This window comes from Ambystoma mexicanum, chromosome 10 (assembly GCF_040938575.1).
Source record: "Ambystoma mexicanum isolate Mex_15411 chromosome 10, UKY_AmexF1_1, whole genome shotgun sequence".
NCBI classification, from domain to species: domain Eukaryota; kingdom Metazoa; phylum Chordata; class Amphibia; order Caudata; family Ambystomatidae; genus Ambystoma; species Ambystoma mexicanum.
Window position 1 is genome coordinate 1,397,711,168 of NC_090932.1, and position 22,508 is coordinate 1,397,733,675.

Genomic DNA, 22,508 nt, shown 5'->3' on the forward strand with positions numbered 1-22,508 from the left:
ATGCCTATTCTGCCCGCCAGTGAAAGGGGAAGCCTAGTCCAGCTTGAGGTTTTAGTTTCAAGCTTGGTCAAATAAGTGTGATAATTGTCGTTTCGTAGCTGTGACGTGTGCCTGGAGACCACCACTCCTAGATAGGTGAAGCTAGAAGACGCCCAGGTGAACCCATGCAAATCCTGAGGGGGTAGGGTCGAGTCCGTGAGCGGGAATAATGCAGACTTGGAGCAATTGACTATTAAGCCTGACATGTCCCCAAATCGAGCCACATCTATCAGTATCGGTAAGAGATTGATTTCAGGGGATCGAACAAACAATAGGGTATCGTCAGCATAAAGGGAGACTATGTCGGTCTGGCCAGATGTGCGCAGCCCTCTGTGTGAGTGTGACTGCCGGAGCATGTCAGCGAAAGGTTCCATGGCGATTGCGAAAATGAGCGGAGAGAAGGGGCATCCCTGACGTGTTCCTCTAAATATCTGAAAGGGGGAAGAGCATCTGTCTTCTGTACGAACCTTAGCTGACGGAGCAGTGTAAAGGAGCTTTACCCAGGCACGAAAGTTGGGGCCGAATTTACATTTCTCGAGGACGCACCACAGGTATTTCCAGGAGACTGAATCAAATGCCTTATGCATGTCTAAAGTGGCCGCCACTGCATGTGTGGTCGGGTCGATTCTGTTGAGGATATTAAAGAGTCTCCTTAAGTTTAGGGAGGTGGACCTACCCGGGACGAAGCCCGCTTGGTCTGGATGAACAACGTGGGACATATATGGGCCTAAGCGGTTGGCAAGGATTTTGGCAAATATTTTAATATCGCTATTAATCAGGGAGAGGGGTCTATAGGAGCCGCACTGCGTGGGGGCTTTACCAGGCTTAAGGAGCACCGTGATGAGTGCCTCATGGAGAGATGGAGGGAGTATGCCCAATTCACACGACTCGATCCACAAGGCCAGCAGATGCGGCGCTAGTTGGGCTTTGTATAATTTGTAAAAGTCCATCGGGAGCCCGTCGGGGCCAGGGGCCTTCCCCGCCGCCAGTGACTCGATGGCCTCAACAATTTCTTCTAGGGTAAAGGGCCGCTCGAGGGAGGCACTAGTTTCGGCTGATAGGACAGATAACGGGAGGTTCTCCAAGTAGGAGTTGATTTCGGTTGTTTGGGAGGTGTTGACCTCCGAGTATAAAGACGAATAGAATGCGAAAAACTCAGAGTTGATGTCTTGAGGGGAGGTGGCGAGTGTACCATCCGATCTAGCTATGGCTGGAATGCTGGGGGCACCAAGTTCGCGGCGTAGAAGTCTAGCCAACATTCTGCCGGGGCGTTCACCCTCGCCGTATTTCCTAGCCAAACGAGGGGAGTCCAGGAACTTAACCTCGCGTTCAGCAAGGCCACGGAACCTGTCAAGCTCAGTGCCCAGATCTGCCAAGGTGGCCGGGGAGTGATCTACTGCGTACTGCGCTTCATAGGCAGATAGAGCCGATTCGCTGGTGGCGATGTCGGTACGGATGGTTTTGAGGATGCCACTGCTCTTAGAGATGGCGACTCCCCTCGTGTGTGCCTTGAAGGCTTCCCATAGCACGGCATGCGTAGAGACAGAATTTAGATTAATCTCGAAATATTCCTCAATTGAGGATTCAAGCTCGGAGGCAAAGACCTGGTCAAGAAGCGCGTGAGGGCTCAACCTCCACAGCCTTGGTTTGTTGGCATCAGGTCCCCAATTTATGGAAATTAATACTGGTGAGTGGTCCGAGAGTGTCCTGGGGAGGATGGCTAAGCTAGTCACGCATCTAATCAGTGAGTCTGTGACCAGCCATCTGTCTATTCTGGAATGGGAATCGTGTACTGAGGAATAAAAGGAGTAAGTACGGTCATCAGGGTGCATTAAGCGCCAAGCGTCCACCAGTGCCAAGCGGGGGAGTGAATATGATGGGGATCAGGGGATAGCTCTCAAGTAACGTGACTAGGTGGTGGTAAAAGTCGGGGTCGTCAACGTTGGGACCGTATATATTGAGGATGATTACCTCCTGGTGCTGCAGTGCGCCAGTGATGAGCACAAATCTACCGAGTGGGTCTATGTGGGATTGATGACAGGTGAACTTGAGGCTGCTATGTATTAGGGTAAGGGTGCCTCGACTGAGTAGAATAGTTAGTATAGTATCTCTGGGAGCCCTATTGTCTGGCGAATCGCTCACATTGCTCTGAGCGAGCGTGGGTTTCCTGTAGGCAAAGGATCTTCACTCCGTGGCGTTCGGCGTGGAGCTGGATCTGCCGCATCTTCCTATGATTGCCTAACCCCCTGACATTCCAGCTCATAAAAGACAAGGACGTATCAGCCATTGTCATATGAATGGCGGTGGAATAAGCAAGGGTGGATACCCGAGTCGTAAAAATTGTGTGCCTTAGGTGTATGCAGATGGTGGACTGTATATGTGGATTGCTTGGGTACGGTGTCTGCGGGGCCCCTGGAGGCTGTCAAGACATTTTTAAACCAGAACGTTCCCTTCCAACCCCCCACCCAAATCCCCCCCCCCAATCAGAGGGATGAAACCCGAACGAAACCAAAACAATCGTGAACTTTTAGGCATCAGCGCCTGGGGGACTGTTAGCAACCGGCCAATGGCCGCCGGACTGGGGAGAGCGGCAGGAGGTTTATGTTAAGTGATAAGTAAAGGTGGGTAACACAGAGCGGATGCAGGACGTCACGGTACCCGAACCATAAGCCAGGGCCCGCAGTGAAACAGGATGGGACCATGTGGTCCGTTGTAACGGAAAGGGGGAGCATGTAAAAGATCATGGTTGGTGAAGGATCGGGGTGCAGGAAGCATGGCACAGAGGTGGATGGGCCAGGAGAGTAGGATATGTCTAGGCCGAGAGTTCAACAGCATGGTAACGAACATTGCCTACACGGAAAGATGAAGGGGAGCAGAAGCAACCCCACAGTGAGGGAAGGAGCGCCATGGCGGCCCGGTCCCATGGCACAAAAGTGATAATAGGTGATAGAGCATGTGAGACTTGTTAACTTTGCTTAGGTCAGCTAGGTATGTGTTCATCAATAAATTTCGAAGCCTCTTCCGGGATGGTGAAGAAATACGTTTGATTGGAGTGTTCGATCCTCAGTTTGGCGGGGAAAAGCATGGAGTACTTGACTCCCAAGTCCCAAAGTCTTTTTTTTACCGCGAGGAAGGTTTTACGCTCTTGTTGAACAGCTACAGAGTAGTCCGGATACAAGTGAATTCTAGCCGCCCCCAGGTGCAGCTCCCCCCTGGCTCTGGCCACCCGGAGTAGGGAGTCACGATCGCGGAAGTTGAGGATCCTGGCTATGATGGGACGGAGCGGAGCACCCGGCCTGGGTTTGGGAGTTAGGGATCGGTGGGCTCTCTCCACTGCAAATTGTGTTGACAGCTTGGGGTTGTCTAAGAGCGACAGTAGGGTGCGTTCAACAAATTCCTCCATAGGCTCACGAATGTTGTCCTCCGGTATACCTACAATGCGGAGGTTGTTCCTCCTGGAGCGGGATTCCAGGTCGTCATTTTTCCTTTCGACCGCAGAGACCCGGCTGGTCAAGGTGGTTACAGCGGTGCGCAAGGAAATTAAGTCATCTTCAGCGGTGCCCACCCTTGTCTCGACCTCAGCGACCCTGCTGTCCGTCCTCTCGATATGGGCCTTAATAGACGAGATGGTTCCATTCATATCGTCTAACTTAGTATGGAGTGTGGTAAAGCCCTCTCGAATGTACTCTAGCATTTTCTGCGAGTCGTCAGAGGTGGAGGGTGCAGTGGCGGACGGAGGTTCCTCCGGGGGATCGGAAGGCGACTTAGAGGGGGTCCTGGCGAACATGTTTAGTGAACTTTGCTTCCTGTTGGAGCCGGCTCCCTTAGTCATGGTGGGACGCAGAGCTACAAGCCGGGAGTGCTATAGATGGGGAGCGGCGAGAAACAGTCGCGCGGAGCTTATAGCCGGGGGTTCACTGCGAAGAGGTGGAGGGAGAGCAGAACAGAGCTCCCGCGGTGCAGGTTGAGTGTCACGCTACAAGGTGGGGAGGCAAGCAGGCAATGCACCAGCAGCGGCGGGAGGGCAACCAACAATAGTACAGGCTAGTTGCAAGTGTAGGTCCAACGACCCAGGATATACACTATGATGGCTATCTGCGCAGCCCAGGGACGCCGCCGCGTGCAGGTGAGTGTATATGGTCGGCGCCGCACCAGGACAGTCAGCAGGTGGCAGAAGAAAGGAGGGGGGGGAACGGTAGTATGGTGCGGGCTCCCAGTTGCAGTACGCTCCCCCACGGTGCACGCGGGGGGGAAGAGAGCAATCCCAGGGGGTGTCCCAAGCGTAGGGGGGCTCAATGTCGAGCCAAGTAGGGACGCGGCGGGCCTATGGTGAGCGAAGCGGGCAGCACAGACACAACGGGGCCAGTGGGACGAACCCCCCCGTGTCCCCCACCTCGCCGCGAGGAGAGTTCAATGTTCCACAGGATGGGGAGACCAGAGGAAAAAGCAGGCCAGTGAGCCGGGGGACCTGTAGTGACGGCTCCGCTCCCCGCCGGGCGAGATCAGGAGGCGGGGGGACTCCGGGGTCCAGTAAGTTAGTCACGCCGCCCCCGGGCTGCAAGAGTGCGGGGAGTGGAGCTGGATGTAGTAGGCCGTAGTATGTGTCCAGGACGTGTCCAACCTCCAGGAGAAGCGGGAGGGCTGGCGCGGATGGCACAGTGGGCGGCGGGGCCAGAAAGGCCACCCCCCCCGCACCCCCTACCTCGCAGTGAGCAGCGTTCCGTATTCCATTTAGGGGGGGCAGCGGCGGTGCCTCCGCTACCCGCCGTGTGTGAGCCGGAGGCGGGCGGGCCCCCGCGAAGTTGGCGGGCCGCAGTGGCCGTGAAGTCAGTGGAGCTCTGGCCAAGGGTGAGCCGAAGTGAGGTCAACAGCAGTGAAGCGGGAAGCAGGGCACACGGAGGAGAAACCAGTATCGGGGTCCCCGCCGCGCGAGACCAGGAGGCGGGGAGCTCCGGAGCCCAGGTCCGTATGGAGTAGAGCAGCTGGGGTGGTGGCTCGCCAAGGTGAGGTCCTCAGTGATGGGCGGGAGAGCAGGAGCCCGAGTCCGAGAGACGCCGGGTGAATTCGCCGTCCGCGGAAGCCCGCATCGCCTGGGAGGTCCACAGCGGCCCTCCCCCGCAGCGGCCCGCAGCGCCGCGCTCTCTGGTAGCAGGGAGAGCTGCAGGTCCTGGAGCCGCAGCGTGGTTCGAAGAGTGCACCACAGCCCCTGTCCGAGCGGAGAGACAGAGCTCAGCCCCAGGGGGGAGCCCGGGTCCAGGAATCGGCGGAGAGGTTGGTTGGTGGTTCCATCCACAGGTACCGCCGGTATGGTGTAATAACGCAGTGTATCAGGGCACCTTTTTTTCCGTTCTCCCAGTCCGGAGTGCGGCGATCAGGCGGCCATCTTGTTTCGGCGCAACAGCTCCCCCCCCCATCTATTCTAATTTCAAATGTTGCCTCCGTCAATGCCCAGGTCCTCTCTGTTGGACATAAAAATGGTATATGTTGTGGTTCCTCTTGACAGGGAAGAAACACAGAATCTCATGATTTACTGACCAGACCGAAGGAGGAAGGGGAAGTGGGGTTCGCTGACTGTCACACTACAAGGCGACTCAGTTATGAGTCCTGGTGGAGCACTTTAATCCGGGATCAGGTAAACAGTGGGTGGCAATGGACAATGAAGTATTAGCCCCAGTCATGCTGGACGAATTGTTATGGGTTCTCAAGGTCTGCATTCCGAACAGGCTACTGCGCCACCCAGTCTTGGAGGCTCTGTGGTCCGTATGGAGGGAGGGAGGGGACAGCAGATGGCTTACAACATGGTCATCGCCGCCAAGTTGCATATGGGCGCTGCCTCTCGGGGACGGGATCAAGGAGCCTTTGGTATTCCAATCCTGGTACGAAGCTCGGCTCAGTAGGGCGGGCCAACTATGGGTGGGGGACGCTTTCATATCCCTGGAGAGAATGGAGGAGGCCCCATGTATAGGTAGGCTATCGCCATTCCATTTTCTGCAATTGAAGGGGGTCCTGAGTGAAGGAAGGTGGGGGCAAACCTCAAGAGGGAACTAACGAATTTTGAACGAATTTTGATTACACAGCAGGGGTCCAAAGGGTTAATATCTGGGTTATATAAATTGCTTCTTTTGGCGGTCACAAGGAACCACCCCCACCCCCCGTTTTGAGAATTCACTGGGGGCGAGACCTGGGTAGAGATATGGAGGACTCACTTTGGACTCACGTGTGCAGGCGAGCCCACGGATCCACCACGTCATTGCAATATAGACACCAGGCCCTGAAACTGTTGCATAGATGGCACTACCCCGGTCAGGATATCCCTGATTAGTGAAGGATATGACCCGCACTGCTGCAAGTGCCACTGTGAAAAGGGAGACTATATACATATGTGGTGGGGGTGCCCCAGGGTGCAGGAATATTGGGGGGGGGGGGGGGGGGGAGTTCTGTCTTGGATGAAGGGGGTAGATGGCATCCAACGGTACCTCTCTCCCTGGTTTATTCTTTTTGGAGTTAGTACGAATGAGGTGCCTGAAGTTGATCTGGCACATATGTCTCAAATGTTGGCTGCTGCATGATGCTGCCTGGCCCGAATGTGGAAATACCCACAAATGCCTGGACGAATGCCTGGGAGAAGGAATGGGTGTCTAAGATAAGGGCTATATACGACATGGGCTGAATCTAGAACCAACATTTAATGTATATGGCTCCCTTTCTTTGAGAAATATGGACAGACAGCCCGGAATGGCTGAAAAAAGAAAGAGGGATGAGGTGGGAAGGAGGAACCCATCCACTAGGAAGTGGCAAGGCAGGACCTGCTCCTTATGTGGGGATAAAGAGAAGATGTTCACTAGCCCTGCGTTTGAGCGTACCCAGAAGGAGAACCTTGACTTTGGAAGGAGATAATAATGTGTCCACTCTTCGATGGTGTAATGTGCTGAAAACCATAGCGTGGGGCCAGGGTAGGGCGAAGAGTTCAAGGGGTGGCAATGTTTTGCAGTAGGGACATTGAGAAATGTGTTGCAGTTCAGTGTTATAACTAAAAAAACAATTAAAATGTTTGATTTTCAACAACAACAAAAAAAGGAGTGTGCACCGGTGCAAGAAGTAACACAATTTTATTCAGGGCCCCAGACGCAGCTTGGACAGCAAATTCAAACAGATCGCAGAACAAAACTGCATGAAAAGGCGCTGTCAAATAAATGACCCTAAATTGAGAGCTTTTATACAATGCAAAGTAATTTGCATTTGTGATCGTGCAACATGAAAAAATATCTCCACACAAAGGTGATTGGTGTTCGCACTTTGAACCCTTATAGAAAAGTATACATTATGTTCAATAATTGGTCCAGGAACCTTCCCAGATCGCTCTCAATTACACCATGTGATGTCACAATGCACCCCTCAATTCACACAGCACAAAGTTAATTCATTGAAACATTTGAGACGACCAGCGGAACTTTAATCAACTGCCCTGGTTGCCTCATCCTGGTTCACATGAGAAGTGATTTCCACTTTGTCCTAGTCAGAGCCTTGAACCACAGACGTACTGTTAAGCAAATGTTGCATATCGGGGACACTAACCCTTTTCCCAAGCAAAATGTACTACGGGGCAATTTGAAACCGCTGTGGTTCTTTTCGGTTCCATTACAATTCTTTCAGCAATGGCCTGGGATCGCAGACTCTGCACTAAGTCACCAGCGGGCTTTATAGCATGTAAAATGCCAACATGTTTTCTACAAAAGCAAGCTGTTGAGACCTATTTACCGTGTTTCATCCTAACACTAAATTTTGATTATATACTTACCTGTGCCACTGTTTTTATAGATTTGTTTTATTATGGGTTTTATTTTGCAAGCATTGGGATGAGCCCCCTCCTCTTTCACAGTGCTACTCTTGCAGCTGAAAAGTGTGTTCCTTTTTACTACGTTGGACTTGCATCTTTATTACAACCACACAAGATTTTCTAGTTTCAGGCCACTGTTGAAGCAGCTTCATGTAGGCGTCAGGTACAGCTTCCAGCGGACTGAAGATAGGAGAGTAAAGGCAATTGATTTAACAAAGGTAATATATAAATGTTCCAACTGACGAATAAAAGGAATACATGGGGCCCTCCTTTTGCTGGTTCCAGCCACTGGCACAATTGATAGTCACAAATTATATTGCACCATAAAAGAGGGGAAAGAGGTTGAGAGGGCCTAGCTATTTATTGGAAAAGAATTTCTCTTAGATATGAGATTGTCAATTGGATTGGCTTGGAGTAAATTGACCTAAAGCGATTGTATAAGCAAGTTATATTCTTAAAATCAAAAGATGTAACTAACTTGCACAATTACCACCCATTTAGATACAATGTCAAATTAATTTGGAAGAAACCAGCTTTGAAAGGACTTAATATTCGGAAATCTAACACCACCATCTTTAGCCGAGTTCTTTAATTTAGTTGAAGAAATGTTTTCTTTTGACGCCACAAATTCAAGCAGAATCTTGTTTATGGATTTAGAAATAGAGGTAGTACAGAGCTTCTTGAGAGAGAATCCTTTGTATAGTTTCCAATCTATCCCACGATGTGAGCTATAGCGGGGGACAAAAATGCTACTGAATCACGTAATCTCGTTAAAAGACCCTGCGTATTCAACTTATTTACTTCAGCAATTGAAGGGGCAGTGACAATTCCCAAATATTTTATAGAAGTCGGACACCATTTCATACATAATAATAATAATATTATATAGATAATTGGCAACATCTAGCTTGAGAAAAGCCTGGGAAAATGGAAGCACAGATACATAGCCCTAGCTTTTGCCTGGAAAAAAGTGACAAATCTAGCTTGTATGGAGGTACCTTGCCTCTGTGGTACTGCACAGTGCCACCCAATAACCATGCCTGGTTCTGGACTGCTTTAGGCATGCATTAGAGCTAGATTGCATAGCGCCATCATTTATAGTACTGCAAATCCCAAATGTCCTATGTTTGCACCCAACTGCACAACACTGCAAGTTAAAACTTTTGACAGAGCAGGTCTGCATACCAATTACTGGGGCATTGCTCCCCAATGCTGCATAATGCCATAAAACATAGATTAAAGTGGTGGCTTACCCATGCCAATCAGAGTGGCTGCCCTTGCCAGATATTTGCCAGTGTTCAGCCATCATTCATAGAACGGCCTGCTCCCTTTGCAAAGCAATGAGTGTACTAAATGTGAATGCAGCACAGAAAGAAATATCAATGTACTGGAAAAGCCTGTGAAAAATGCTGAAAATGAGACATTCGGCTTTCGGCCGAATACTTAATTATCACTCAAATCAGAATGGTTTCACCTTCAAAATACATGAAGTGCTGCTTTGTCTCTGTGCCTGGAATCATGAATGAGAACAGGCAGAGCAGAGGTCTGGAAGTGCAAACAAAGTCCCTGACCTTCATGTGCTGGACAGGCAGACTCATCTGGTGGTGTGCTGTGATGGGGTGCACTGAAGCAAAACTATTTTGAATGATCTCTGGTCTCCCATGTATTTTGCAATTGAAAACCATGAAAACAATAGTTCATGATGTCACTATTGGAAAATACCATTTTCTTTAGGGGCCGTATTGATTTGCTGATGAGCTGTGTGAGAAATAGGAAAGTTACAGGTTCCAATGCCATCAATTACCAATCCAAATAATATAATTATGGGGCTACCGAATTCAACCCCAGTTTTGCTGATTAGACGCAAATTAAGTCTACTTTCCCTTCAGGCCACCGTTGAGTGCAATACTCTCATGCTATACAGAAAATGTGTCATTCCGGACCGCACCTTTCTTCATGGCTTGGTTTCTAATGAATTAGGCGTAACAAATAGCCAAATGCTTAAAGTATGGAGAGACGAAAACTTAACACTACTAAAAAAATATAGAATGCACAGAAGATTACTTAAAGCACAACCCCACAAAGGTAACCAAAAAAACAAAAGAGCAAGACTGGATCCGTACTCTAGATGCAGCAAATAGCTACAAACTGACACTCCATCTCCCTCCGGTGTGGAAAAAACTGAATTCTTTGCCGAACTATATAAAAAAATTCCCTAGTCGCCCCGCACGCAACCCCATATTGAGAGCCAGACTGAACCTCCTTGACACCAACGAAATCTGTCAAATTAGGGGACTTTCGCTGACCAACAACTGTAGATTCTGTAACAAGAAAAAGAGTCAATTAGTCATCTACTCTCCTGCCAAGGTACAGTGGACATCAGGCTTCCTTACATAAAACATCTACCTCTACCTATTCAACAACTGACGAAGCAATATGGTGGGGAAGACTGATTAGTGGCGAGAGAACAGCCTGGCAAATAGCGAACTTCAAAATTATACAACAATTAATTACAAAACTGGAACTAAAACGCAACAAAACTTTGTAGAATCTTAGACTTCTTCCTCGCCTACTTTTTAGCAGACACAGTTAAAGATAAGACTCAGGGTGATGACCTCAATACAAAACCTAACAAGCTGTTGTAAAAAAATCAATGTCTTTTGATTAAATTCAACAATAAAAATAAAAAATAAAAATACATTTAATTATGGGATTAATATAGCTGTTGCAGAGATCCCAGTAAATTCAAAATCCTGGGTAAAATAGCTGAGATGGTAATGTGCCTGCGGCAAAGAACTGTACTCGGCCTAAAGGCCAAGGTTATGAAACAAATGAGATGCGTCAGTGGGAAGTGTGCCTACAGCAGAGATGTCCATGTAATATCTAAAAATAGGTTACAATTCATGCCCTATAACTTTCCCATGTTGCCAAAAGGAGTCCTTTTGAATTTAGTAAAAGTGAAAGCTATTACTAAAGAAAATAGCTTTTTTTTTATCCAAATGACCCAGTCTGTGGCAGCATAAATATTCCTCCCAACATTAGAGAGTTAAAAAAGAAGGACGTTTGTGTAATAAAGATGAGGAGATACAAGTTTACAGTTTAGAAACATTGGACCGAATGGATGTACAGGTGATCCAAATAAGTAAAATAAATAGGCACATGGCAGTTAAAGATCTGAAAATCACAACAGTCCCTTCAGCCTAGAAACATGGAGGATTCCACATTCTCTATATTTTTGTCTGGTGTCTTTTACCATGCCCCCAAAACACCACAAACCTACCTCACCCGAAAAAGAAAGAAAAATACAATATATTAATGAAGACATTTTTCAAGTGCCTCATCCCCACTCGTTAGCATCCGAGAGGTGTGTATTTAGTAGTACTTCAGCAGTCAGCATGGTGCCAGCTGATATAATTGATAGAATCACTACTTTTGTGTTACAGTGCCTTGCTGGAGCCAGAAGGGTAAAGATGGGCTGGCCCAAAAGGAACATTTGAAAGTATGAGTAGACAAATCCCAGTCACCCCTCACAGGGATTGCATACATGCAAACTATACATTTGGGCTAGTCGCTTACTTGGGTCATGCCCAACAAGCGATACCTATGAACGCACAAAAATAAAAACTGAGCTGTTATTGAAAGTTTCTACCTTTCATCCTTTACATAAACTTCTGTACACAAAAAAGAAATGCAATAAAGAATGGATATACATTTTAAAGTGTGTTTTTAATTGACTAAGTGTTTTTCTTGTCTGCATAACTTTAGTAATTAAAAAGGCAACTATGGATCCACCAGGGGGCGCCGAGATGCACTGACGCATCCGCACTGGTCTCCTCCAAAGGGCGCCGTAAGAGGGACCTGAGCCCCCCCAGACCCCTAGGAGTGCAGTGTTGACCCCCCCCCGCGGATCACTGACTCAGCGGAGCCCCCGCGGACCCCAACTCCGATCTCCCGGCGTGGAGATTTCGCCAAGATCGGACCCTCGGAAGGAGGAGGGAGGAGGAGCTCCGCCTTCCCCTGCACCGCGGGAACCAAAGGAGAGCCGCGGCTCGAGTAGGCCCCGCGGGTGCGGCCCCCCCCCACACCGAATTTCGCTGGGGCGGAACCCGCCTCCCCGGGGCCCCGAGCGGAACCACATAAGGCCTCGAGCGCTGCGCGGCTCAGGCCGGGAGAGGGAGTGAGCCCAGCCTCCCCCAACATCGCGTCCCCTTGCGCGGGGCGCCGCCAAGCCGCAGCCTAGGTGAGGCCTACAACACAGCCGGCCAGCGCGGAAGAGCGCCCCCCCCCCCTGCTCCCCCCTGGACCTCGTAGCGGGGGCTTACAAATCCTCCTGAACCCGGACGAGATCGCGCAGTGCTCCGGGCTGCGCCCCGCTTCACTGGAGAGCTGCGGACGAGGCCCGGCGGATCGTGCCTCCCCTGAGCCCGCCGCTGGATTGTGGAGCTGGTGCAGGAGTGCACTCAGTAGGCACGGCCTGCCCCCCAAGATCTTCGACCCCATCGACGAACGGGGGGCCAGTCTTCGTCGGGGTCCCTCAGAGGCGGAGGCCCCCGCAAAGGCGCCCACGACAACCCCTCCACCCCTCCCCAGGCGGGCCTTCCCGCACAGCTTGGGAGCCGCACGACGGAAGCTCAGGGGCGAGGGCGCCCCAAATCAACAACCGGCAATCAGCATCACGGAGAATGGGGTACCCCCCCGGGCCAACCACAGCGTTTATTGAAGGACTCCAAAACAGTGACCACAATAGCTTGAATCAAACCCGGGACGAGGAGTGATAGGCCCGTATCGGCTGTGCCTTGGAGACTTGGCCGGAGCAACCCGCCGCCCCAACAGTGAGTACAACGCCGAGGCCGTACACAGGGAAGTCCCCCCGCTGCCCTCCCCCTGGTGTAACCTGGTGACCCGACGGTACTGCCCATAGGACCTAGGGCATTAGGCAGAGGATCCCGTGGAGATGGTCAGGGGAGGCCCTATGAACTGGAAGGAATCCCTGCAGAGATTTCGACGCAAACCCTCAGGCTCGCCAACCCGCCCGGAGATGGCGGCCCCGGCACCCCTGGACATGTCTGACACTAGCACGGTCACCAAAGGTATGGCGGCCCTCCTGGAGGAAATAAGAGGCTTCAGAGCAGACATAACGCTACGGCTGGATACCCTGGACAAAAAAGTGGACAACATAGACGACAGGGTCCAGGCGCTTGAAAATAACAGCCTCGAATGACATCTTCGAGACGCAATTCGACATGCGCCTATCGGAACTCGAGAGGAGAGAAGAGAAATGCTCCCTGAAACTGGATGACCTGGAAAATAGGGAACGACGCTGCAACCTTCGCTTTTTGGGGTTCCCGGAGCGGGAAGGTGAAACGCAAATGGACATAATCAAAGCCGTGAACGCAGTAGTGGGATCTCTCTTCGATGGGGCGAACACGAATGAACCCACAATTGACAGAGCTCACAGGGCCGGAGCGATCAACAAAGGCCCCAGGTCCATTCTCGTGCGTTTCCACTACTTCACGGAGAAGAATAAAATTCTGGAACTGGCACGTAAGAGGGGTCCGGTGGACTGGGAGGGAGCCCGGATTTCGGTGTACCAGGATCTGTCCGCCTTCACCCTGGCAAGACGTCGTCTCTGTTCCCCGCTGATGAAAATGCTCCAAACCAAGGGGGTCCGATACAGGTGGGGATACCCTTTTTCGCTTTCCTTTCAACTGGAAGGGTACAAATATGCCCTGGTCACGGAGGATGACATTCGCAGGGTATCGGGCGAACTTCTCGGAGAACCAAATGGGGAAGGGGAAGACCGAGAACATGGAAGACAGCCCGTCGGACCCGGGAGAGTTAAGGCTTCTCAGGAGAGACGTAAAGTCCGAGGCCATAGGAAGTTCAGAAGAGTGGCTCCGGCATCCCCTGGGCAGCCTGACACTTGAGAAACCCCAGGAAACATCACGGTCTAGTCTGTTTTCCATGCCTTTGGGGGAAGCACTGTGATTACTTGCATTCTGAACATGATAGGGGGGGGGGCTCAAGTTGTGGTTGTTGAAGAGTTTATGAGCCCGGAGGAGGGAGACATTGGTGGCCTGGCTCAGCGACAGAATGAAGCCGCTGGTCTACCAGGCGTTCAGGGGGGAGGTGGGAGGGGGGAGGGAAAGGTTGGGGTTGGTTCGAGGGAATTCTAGTGGGTCCAAGCCAAGTTTTCTGGTCCGTTTTGTAACTGTGGTTTTGTTATTGGACTATAGCGGGGGGTGGAAGCACTGCGGGAGCGCTGGAACTATTCGTCCCGAGCAGGGAAATATGAGCTCTTACTATTTCTATGATGGATGATTCCTTGCAATATTTGACAGTGGGTTCGCTAAATGTGCGGGGACTCAATTCTCCCACCAAAAGGTCGCTGCTGGTGAGGGAATTCACAAGGCTCCGACTCCATTTCTTATTCATAGAAGAGACACATTGGGTTCGGGACAGGGAGCCAAAGCTGAGAGCTAAAGCTATTGATCAAGTCTATGCAGCGTCCTTCCGGGCCAAGAAACGGGGAGTGGCCCTATTGGTCTCCCCTGGGGCTCACTTTGTTCTCAAAGCCCAGAGGTCAGACCCGGAAGGACGATATATCATGGTTAAAGGGGAGGTGTGGGGTCGGCTGTTCACCCTGGTTGGTATTTATGCTCCGAACGAGGCGCAGGATGGCTTCTGGATGGGGATGAGAGAGAAAATCGTGGCTTTTTCCGAGGGGACTTTACTGGTTGGGGGGGATTTTAATATGGTTCTTTGCCCTGATGGAGACAGGAGCTCGCCCAATCCATGCCCCAGCCAACGCCTCCAAAAAAAACTGGCCGAAGCATTTCAATCAGTTAACAATGATCTGGGCTTGAGCGACACACACCACACAGAAAAAGATCGAGACCCAGACTTCACTTTTTTCTCGAAACCCCATGCCACTTTCTCCCGTATTGATTATATCCTGGTTGACGCCACGATCCGGGGCGAGGTCACGGAATCGGGGGTGGAGGTGGTTCCCTGGACAGACCACGACATGGTTAGAATAAAATTGGGTATGCCCCCAGCCCCGCCACCTGGGTCCCTATGGAGATGTAACGACCTTCTTCTACATGACAAAGAGGTGCGACAATCCCTCCTTACAGCCATCACCGAATACTTCTCTATCAACGACAACGGGGAGGTCGGAGTTCTGGGTGTTTGGGAGGCATTCAAGGCGACCATTAGAGGCATTCTCATCGAGACAGGTTCGAGAAGGAAGAGGGAGAGGGGTCTGGAGGAGACACGGTTGAGGAAAAAGATAGAGGCTATCCAACCTGGTGGGAAACTAAAATCGCAAATGTTCCCCGGGAAGTGGGAGGAACTCCAAAGACTGCGCTCAAGCCTGGCAGACCTCCAGGTGGGACAACCAGAAAAAAAGCTGTCCTTCCTGAAGCAGAAGTACATGGAAAAGGGGGAAAAGGCTGATAAAATACTTGCTTGGAGGCTCCGGGAGCTCAGAAATAGTAGGAGGGTAAACTCCATCCGGCCACCGGGAGGAGAGCCAACTGTAAGGGATAGCAAAATAGCTGAACACTTTCGCCACTATTATGAACGCTTATACAGCTCGGAATACGTAGGGGACGGAACCGAGAGAGACAGCTTCTTGGACTCTCTCCCGATCCCAGGCCTCTCACCTGAAAAAGCAGACATACTGGATCTCCCCGTGTCTCCAGAGGAGATAATAGATACCATATCCTCCCTGAAGAGTGGAACAGCCCCAGGCAACGATGGGTTCACAGTCAAATTCTATAAGATTTACTGGTCTACGCTAGCCCCGTTTATGGCCAAAATGTTCAACTCGGCACTGGACCGGGGCACCCTGCCGCCTTCGATGATGTCAGCTCTGATAGTAGTAATCCCTAAAGAGGGGAAGGACCCTTCCCAGTGTCAATCGTATCGCCCCATTTCCCTTCTTAACGTAGATGTCAAGATTCTGGCCAAACTTCTGGCGAACAGACTGGCGAAACTCCTCCCCTCACTTATACATGGAGATCAGGTAGGGTTCATCCCGGGACGCCAGGGGTCCGATAACATACGTAAGACCCTGGACCTCATGTACGAGGCCTCGAGGCAGGGGGAAGAGGGCTACCTCCTAGCTTTGGACTCGGAAAAGGCCTTCGACCATGTCGAGTGGCCTTATATGGGCAAAGTTCTCCAAAAAATGGGCCTCGGGGAGAATTTTTGTAGATGGGTCTCGACACTATATAATGCTCCCATGGCAAGAGTTTTGGTTAACGGCGGCACGTCGGAACCCTTGGCTCTATCCAGAGGAACCCGGCAGGGTTGTCCCCTTTCCCCCCTTCTATACGCTCTGGCAATGGAGCCTCTGGCCATAGCGATCAGGGAAGACCGTGAAATTACGGGGACACGCTGTGGCGACTGCGAGTTTAAACTCTCACTATTTGCCGACGATATCTTGGGGTACCTAACCAACCTCCAGGTCTCACTACCTAGATTATTTGATCTTATGAACTTCTACGGGGCCTTCTCGGGGCTTAAGATAAATGCCTCCAAGTCTAGTATTATGCCAATGGGTCCCGGGGACAAAGACATCGGGGCTCGCTCGGAATTCTTGGGAGTGAGGATAGAACGTGTGTCCACCAGGTATCTGGGCACCAGCATTCCTAGGAACTTATCGCTAATATATCAGTTCAACTTCCCGGAGATCTTGGCTAAAATCAGCAGTGATCTCAAACGCTGGGCTCCCCTTACTCTCTCCTGGTTTGGCCGTATGGTGACGGTTAAGATGAATATATTACCTCGCCTCCTGTATCTCTTCGCAGCCCTCCCTGTGGTTATTCCTGAATCCTTCTTCGAGGTTCTACAGGCCCGAGTTCTCCAGTTTATATGGGACGGAAGGAGACCAAGAGTTAAATTCTCCACCTTGACCCTGCCGAAGTCTCAAGGTGGATTCGCCCTCCCCGACTTCAGACTATACTATAAAGCTGCTCAGCTCCGGGTGATGATGGAGCACATGCGAGAGGATATGAGGACGTACTGGACATATATAGAGGATATCCACACCCACCCTAAAAAAGTCAGAGATCTACTATGGGCCTCCCCTAAAACCATCCCCTCCTATCTTAAAGAACACCCCACACTGGCAGTCCTATGGGCACTCTGGAAGCCAGATAAAAACAACAAAAAGCTGTCGTCCTGGCCGGCCCCTTTAACATCGCTATGGGGTCCCCCTATCAACCTAGACACCAGAGGCTTCCGCGACACGCAGGCTTGGTCAGACATGGGGTTGGAGAGAGTTTCCCAGCTCTCCCGTGAGAAGGGCTTCATAGACTATGTACAATTGACCGAAGCACTGGGTGATAAACCACCATCGATCTTTGAGTACTTGCGTTTGAAGGGAATACTGACTCACCCCCGATGGGCTGACAACCTAGCCCGCCCCCTCACCCCCTTTGAAGAAGTAATAGCTAAAAGTGTCTCCCGAAAGGGCTCCCTGTCCAAGTTCTACAGCACCTTGATAATAGCTAATCTGGAGGATAGGCAACCCTTCAAGCGTATATGGGAAGAAAGGCTGGGCATGGAGTTAGACGACCATACATGGAGGGCAGTCTTCAAAACCATATTTACCGGTACTCTGTACACCGCAGCCATGGAGCATAGTTTCAAGATTCTCCACTCCTGGCATCGCCCCCCAGCCACCCTCTCCAAAATGTTCGCAGAAGTATCCCCTTACTGTCCTAGGCTATGTCACCAAAAAGGCACTTGGTTCCATATGTGGTGGGGATGCCCGGTTATTCAGGTGTACTGGTCGGAGCTTCTCAGCTGGATCAAGGACATAGAGGGATTCTGTCCATCGCTTCTCCCCTTAGAAATCCTTCTGGGTACTCCCATGCCGGAAACGGAACAAAGTGCATTCCCGAGGGTCATCGGAGCCATGCTGAGGGCGGGGAGGCTAGCATTGGCCCAAAAGTGGAAAAGCCCCTTAGCACCAACTAAAGAGGAATGGCTCTGTAAATTAAGGGCTATATTTACTTATGAAAAACTCACGGCAGTGAAAAACGACAAAGCCTCAGAGTTCGCACAGGAATGGACAGCAGTTCTCCTCCACGATGACTGTGTCTCTATGCAACTGTAACGTTGGCTCCCAATATGTGTCCCCCGGGCTTACCCCAGCGCCGGCCCTAGAATTGGAGCCTGTCCATCAATTTGCTCTGAGCCGCGCTGCTCCCACGGTGTCAAATGGTATAACGAGTGCATATAACGATGTTCGAAAGTTCTCACTGCTGCTTCTGTAACCTGCGAAAAAAAAAAAAAACTCAAAACTTGGTATGTTGCAAAGTTGGGGGGGTGGGGGGTGGGGGAAGGGGATTATGTTGAAAAAGTTGGGGGGGACGGGGCGGGAGGGGGGAGGTGGGATGGGACTAAAATGTTAAAAAATACAGGCAGTTATGTTTGCTCAATGTGTTACTGGCAGGGATTGCTTGCGCACCCTACCTTATATGTATTATGTCAATAAAAACAAAGTTAAAAAAAAAAAAAGGCAACTATTCGGCTCCTTGGCCAACTATTCGGTATTCGGCTGAATACTTAAATTTACTATACGGTACACCACTAGTAAGCATGCATTCGTGCAAGACTTCAAAAGCACCAATGAATGGCCTATGGTATGGCCAATTTGCACATCCACTGTTTAAAGCCCATGATACAACACTCCTGTAGACCAAGCGTTCCATAATCCAACAAATCTTCCCCCAATGAAGACAGTTGTATTAGCTACAATGGAGTGAAAAAACACAGGCAACATGAAAACAGATCTTAAGCCCCCTAAAGCAGCAGTATGCACCTTTGCAAAAAGAAAAAATATATAGTGGAAAAAATATCAGTGCACTATGAGGATACACTACTGGAGCTTTTGCAGGCAGCATTTTACAACTCATCCTAACTTGCACAGTTGCCCAGGCTTTTACAAAATGGTTGATTTTATGCACACATAAATCGTTCTGCTGATTTTTCAGGGAGTTGCAAGCATCGTTTTTGTGATCAAAAAAAATATTTGTCCGTTTTTAAACATGAATTACTTGTGACAGACTTTACAGTGTCATATTAACTACATGTGCTACTGGTCTGGTCAAGCACCATGGAAATACAAAAAGGACATAAGATCATGCAACAGCTTGAAATCTATCCCCAATGCAGACAGTTAGTCTAGCAGCACACAAGTAAAAATAAAATCATCACTGTACCAAGCAGAAGGAAAACAAATAAGCCTTTAAAGCAACATTCAGCAAATCTCTCCCTAGAGAATACATCTGCACTGGCCCTTGCAAAATGGTTGCTGCTCTATGTAGAAGGAAGGACTGCAACATTTGCTCGGCCATTGGTGGCCATTAGGGATTGTCATTAGTAAGCATTAAAGGACTGAATAAAGGGTTTCAGAATGTCTTCCTCCATTATGGATTGGGAACTTTCCATGTAGTTTAACACGAACAGAGGCAGCCATTGGCAATAATATAAATAACACTAGGGAAACTTAATGCAGCACTGAAGTGGAAAAGGCGGTACTGTATCAAGCAGCACAAAACAAACACTGATTTCATATTTCACATAACCCACCTACTTCGACAACTCCACCATTATCTGCTGTTGGAATTGAGCTTTCAGCAAGACGCACAGGTAATGCTCGACCCAGCCTCACTCTAAACACGTACTTGCAAATAGGCAGGTAGAGAGGAAGCATTCTCTCGCAAGACCTCAAAATTGCAGTGTTTATCAAACGAACCAACTGGAAAGAGCGATCTTAGCCTTTTGCAAGACCACCCAAGCGCCCCAACGCCACCAACAAGAGCTAGAATGCCATAGCAAAAATTACATTTTGCAGTTTTGCCGGTCACTAGAGGGGTGGTGGGGACAACATGTACAATTTTCACCCATTCCCCCAGCAATTGGGAGGTACATGTCAAAATGGCAAATTATACTACTCCTGGTTTGTATAGACTCGAGGACAGAGCGTGAATGTTGACAGACTACCCTCAGTCCCTCTCAAACATGTGCACAACATGTACTACACATTTTAGATGGGATATGAAATAGATGTGGTGTTTAAAATGAATAACAGGCCTTTAGGCTCCAGCTGAAGTCCGTGTCTGCAGAACAACGTCTCTGCTTCTGGAAATGTTACATTATTTTGGTACATGGCAAATCATAAATGAAGTGTACTTTTCTAATCGACAAAAGAGCTGTGAAAAAAAGCAGCCAGGTGTTCTCCATGCCATCACTAACAGGAAGACCATAGGCACTTCACACCCTTTTAAAATAAAAGAGGAAAGCAATGACACTCATTAAATCTCTCTTTTACAACAGTTCATTCTCCAGTGTACCAATAGAATACGTATTTATAGAATTTGAAAATACATGCATGATCAACATGAAAAACGTAAAACCTTACCATGCTTTTCTCAATGTACGCTGGCTGCATCCATTTCTTCAAATTATTTATTGCGTAACGGGCTTCATTTTTTACTGTCGTAATCTCCGACAAAAGGGTTTCAAACCTAGGCTGAAGATAATGTTCGATGAGAGAAGTACAAAGATTGTACTCATAGTACACCATCTTCTAATTTAGACACGGTTTGTCAGTTCGTTGTCATTCTAATTTAATTTTAATTTAATTTCTTTTAGAAAAGAAGTGGATAAAAACCTTTTATCAGTGGTCGAAGTGTAGGAAAAGAAGTAGTGGAACTATGTTCCCTGCTGGGCTGCCCCCCGCTACCCACAACCCCCATTGCCACTACCCCACCCACGTACAACCCAACCCCTCCCCCCCCACCCCAACACCTGCTGTTTAAGGGAATGTTAAGTGCAGTGCAAGTTTCAACTTCTTCCTACACATTTACTTTAAAACTAAGCCATTCTGGAACTGTTTCTTTTTTAAATAAAAGTATAGAACGGTAAAACGTAATTTAAAAAAAATAGTGGACCACTGCCTTTCATCATACACTGGAATCGTAGTGAATAATTATTATAATTGTTTTTTTTATAACGCGCTTAATATCAGATTGTTTTTTATGCGCGGGTCCGGGATTCGACCGTGCGTTACGCACCATCGTCTTGCTTCCAAGACAAACTCTTTGCCCCAGATCTATCCCTCACCCCTCACATTTCATACAAATATGAAATCTAGACCATTGTCGATACACAAACATGCCACCCAGTATGATCCCCACTCTCCTCATTGGCTAGCCTGCCAACCAGCTGATCCAGGAAAAAGCAGGGTGCAAAGGAAATACAAGCATTGGCAATGCCAACAGTTTGTGTAGGCATGGGAGAGTTACTTGCCGGGTACTACTGTAGTGCTATTAGTTGTCCATTGATGGTAGCAGGTGACAAAATGCTGCGTGTACCTGGGCAACTAAACGCAGCGCCTGGAAAATGCCTAATGCTTAGGCATGAGCCAAAAAGCGACTGAAGGGAGACCTGGTTAAGACATTTTTATTACACCAGTAGCTAGTTTACAGCTCTAATAAAAAGTCATGAACTCTCAGACGACTGCTTTGATAAAACACTGGCTGGCACTTCGAATGCAAAGTTTTATGGCAAAAGAGTTTACATGAAGAAGTGTTTTGGGCAAGGTGGCGCAGGCAATGGCCATAGGGATTAGCATGGCCATTGGCAGTCACTGGGTGGGCAAATAACCAAACAATACCTTCCAGCTTTGTGTCCCTTCTCATATGCCATTTCTCTGCATCTGTGTTTCGTCTCATAAGTGGTGCACACGCCACCTAATAGGCCAAACTAACAATGCACCCACTGTGATATGCTTAGTACTAACTGAACAGATCCAAGTACAGCTGAGGAAGCCAACACCTGCAGCATTCATCTATAGACCAATTACAATTCTGCCATTTTACTATAAAGGCATCAACGTCTGGTGGTGCATGGATAAACAGCATTGTTTCGGTATTCGTCAATATCCTGAGGTTCAATCCGCATGTTTTATTAGACATGGGAAGCATAATTGGCACTTGTGCAATAAGCATTAAAAAAAGATGCGAACGCATAACCCATATGCACAGATAGCACCAGAGTTTCATGTAGAACACGCACATACTGATAGTGTATCGACTTGTCATTTTCCCAACGCGCTGGCCTTTTCCCAGCCACGAGCACCGGAGCCTGTGCACTCTCCAGGATTAGGCTAAACCACTCGTTCCCGCAGTGCTTCGTGCAATAAAAAAAACGGGCTCCCCTCTCGCAGAATAAGACTACCGTTTTACGTATGCATCCAAGGAAGTCGAAAGCGTCCACGTGCACAACCAAACATTACTGTGCACAAATAGAACCAGTGCACCATGAGCCTAGGTCATCAGCAGCACACCCCTTCTCACTTGCACACATTACATGCCCCGAAACGCACAATCGGATCTGATCAGTAAAATTGCCGCTAATGGAACTTTTTCCCCCCGCAAAGACAGCTGTAAACGTGTCACGAAGCACAGGGGCACAGATTATGATCTTGTATGCACGTGATCAAGGCAACATTGCAGGCAAAGCACAGCAATAAGTGGCGAGGGCACCACCTATAGGGCCACAAGAATTCGCATAAGAACAGTAAATCGAGACCAAGACTGGTAAAGGACGA

The 22,508-nt window shown here is 49.3% G+C and overlaps 1 protein-coding gene across 1 annotated transcript in view; it reads right to left on the reverse strand.

Annotated features, from left to right (window-relative positions):
* Positions 1–22,508, reverse strand: part of LOC138492350 (aldehyde dehydrogenase family 3 member B1-like) — a 980,501-nt gene that overhangs the window by 630,994 nt on the left and 326,999 nt on the right. The window contains exon 3 of the mRNA XM_069619416.1: positions 20,316–20,426. Within this exon, the coding sequence (XP_069475517.1) occupies positions 20,316–20,426 (111 nt within the window). The remainder of the gene's footprint in view (positions 1–20,315; positions 20,427–22,508) is intronic.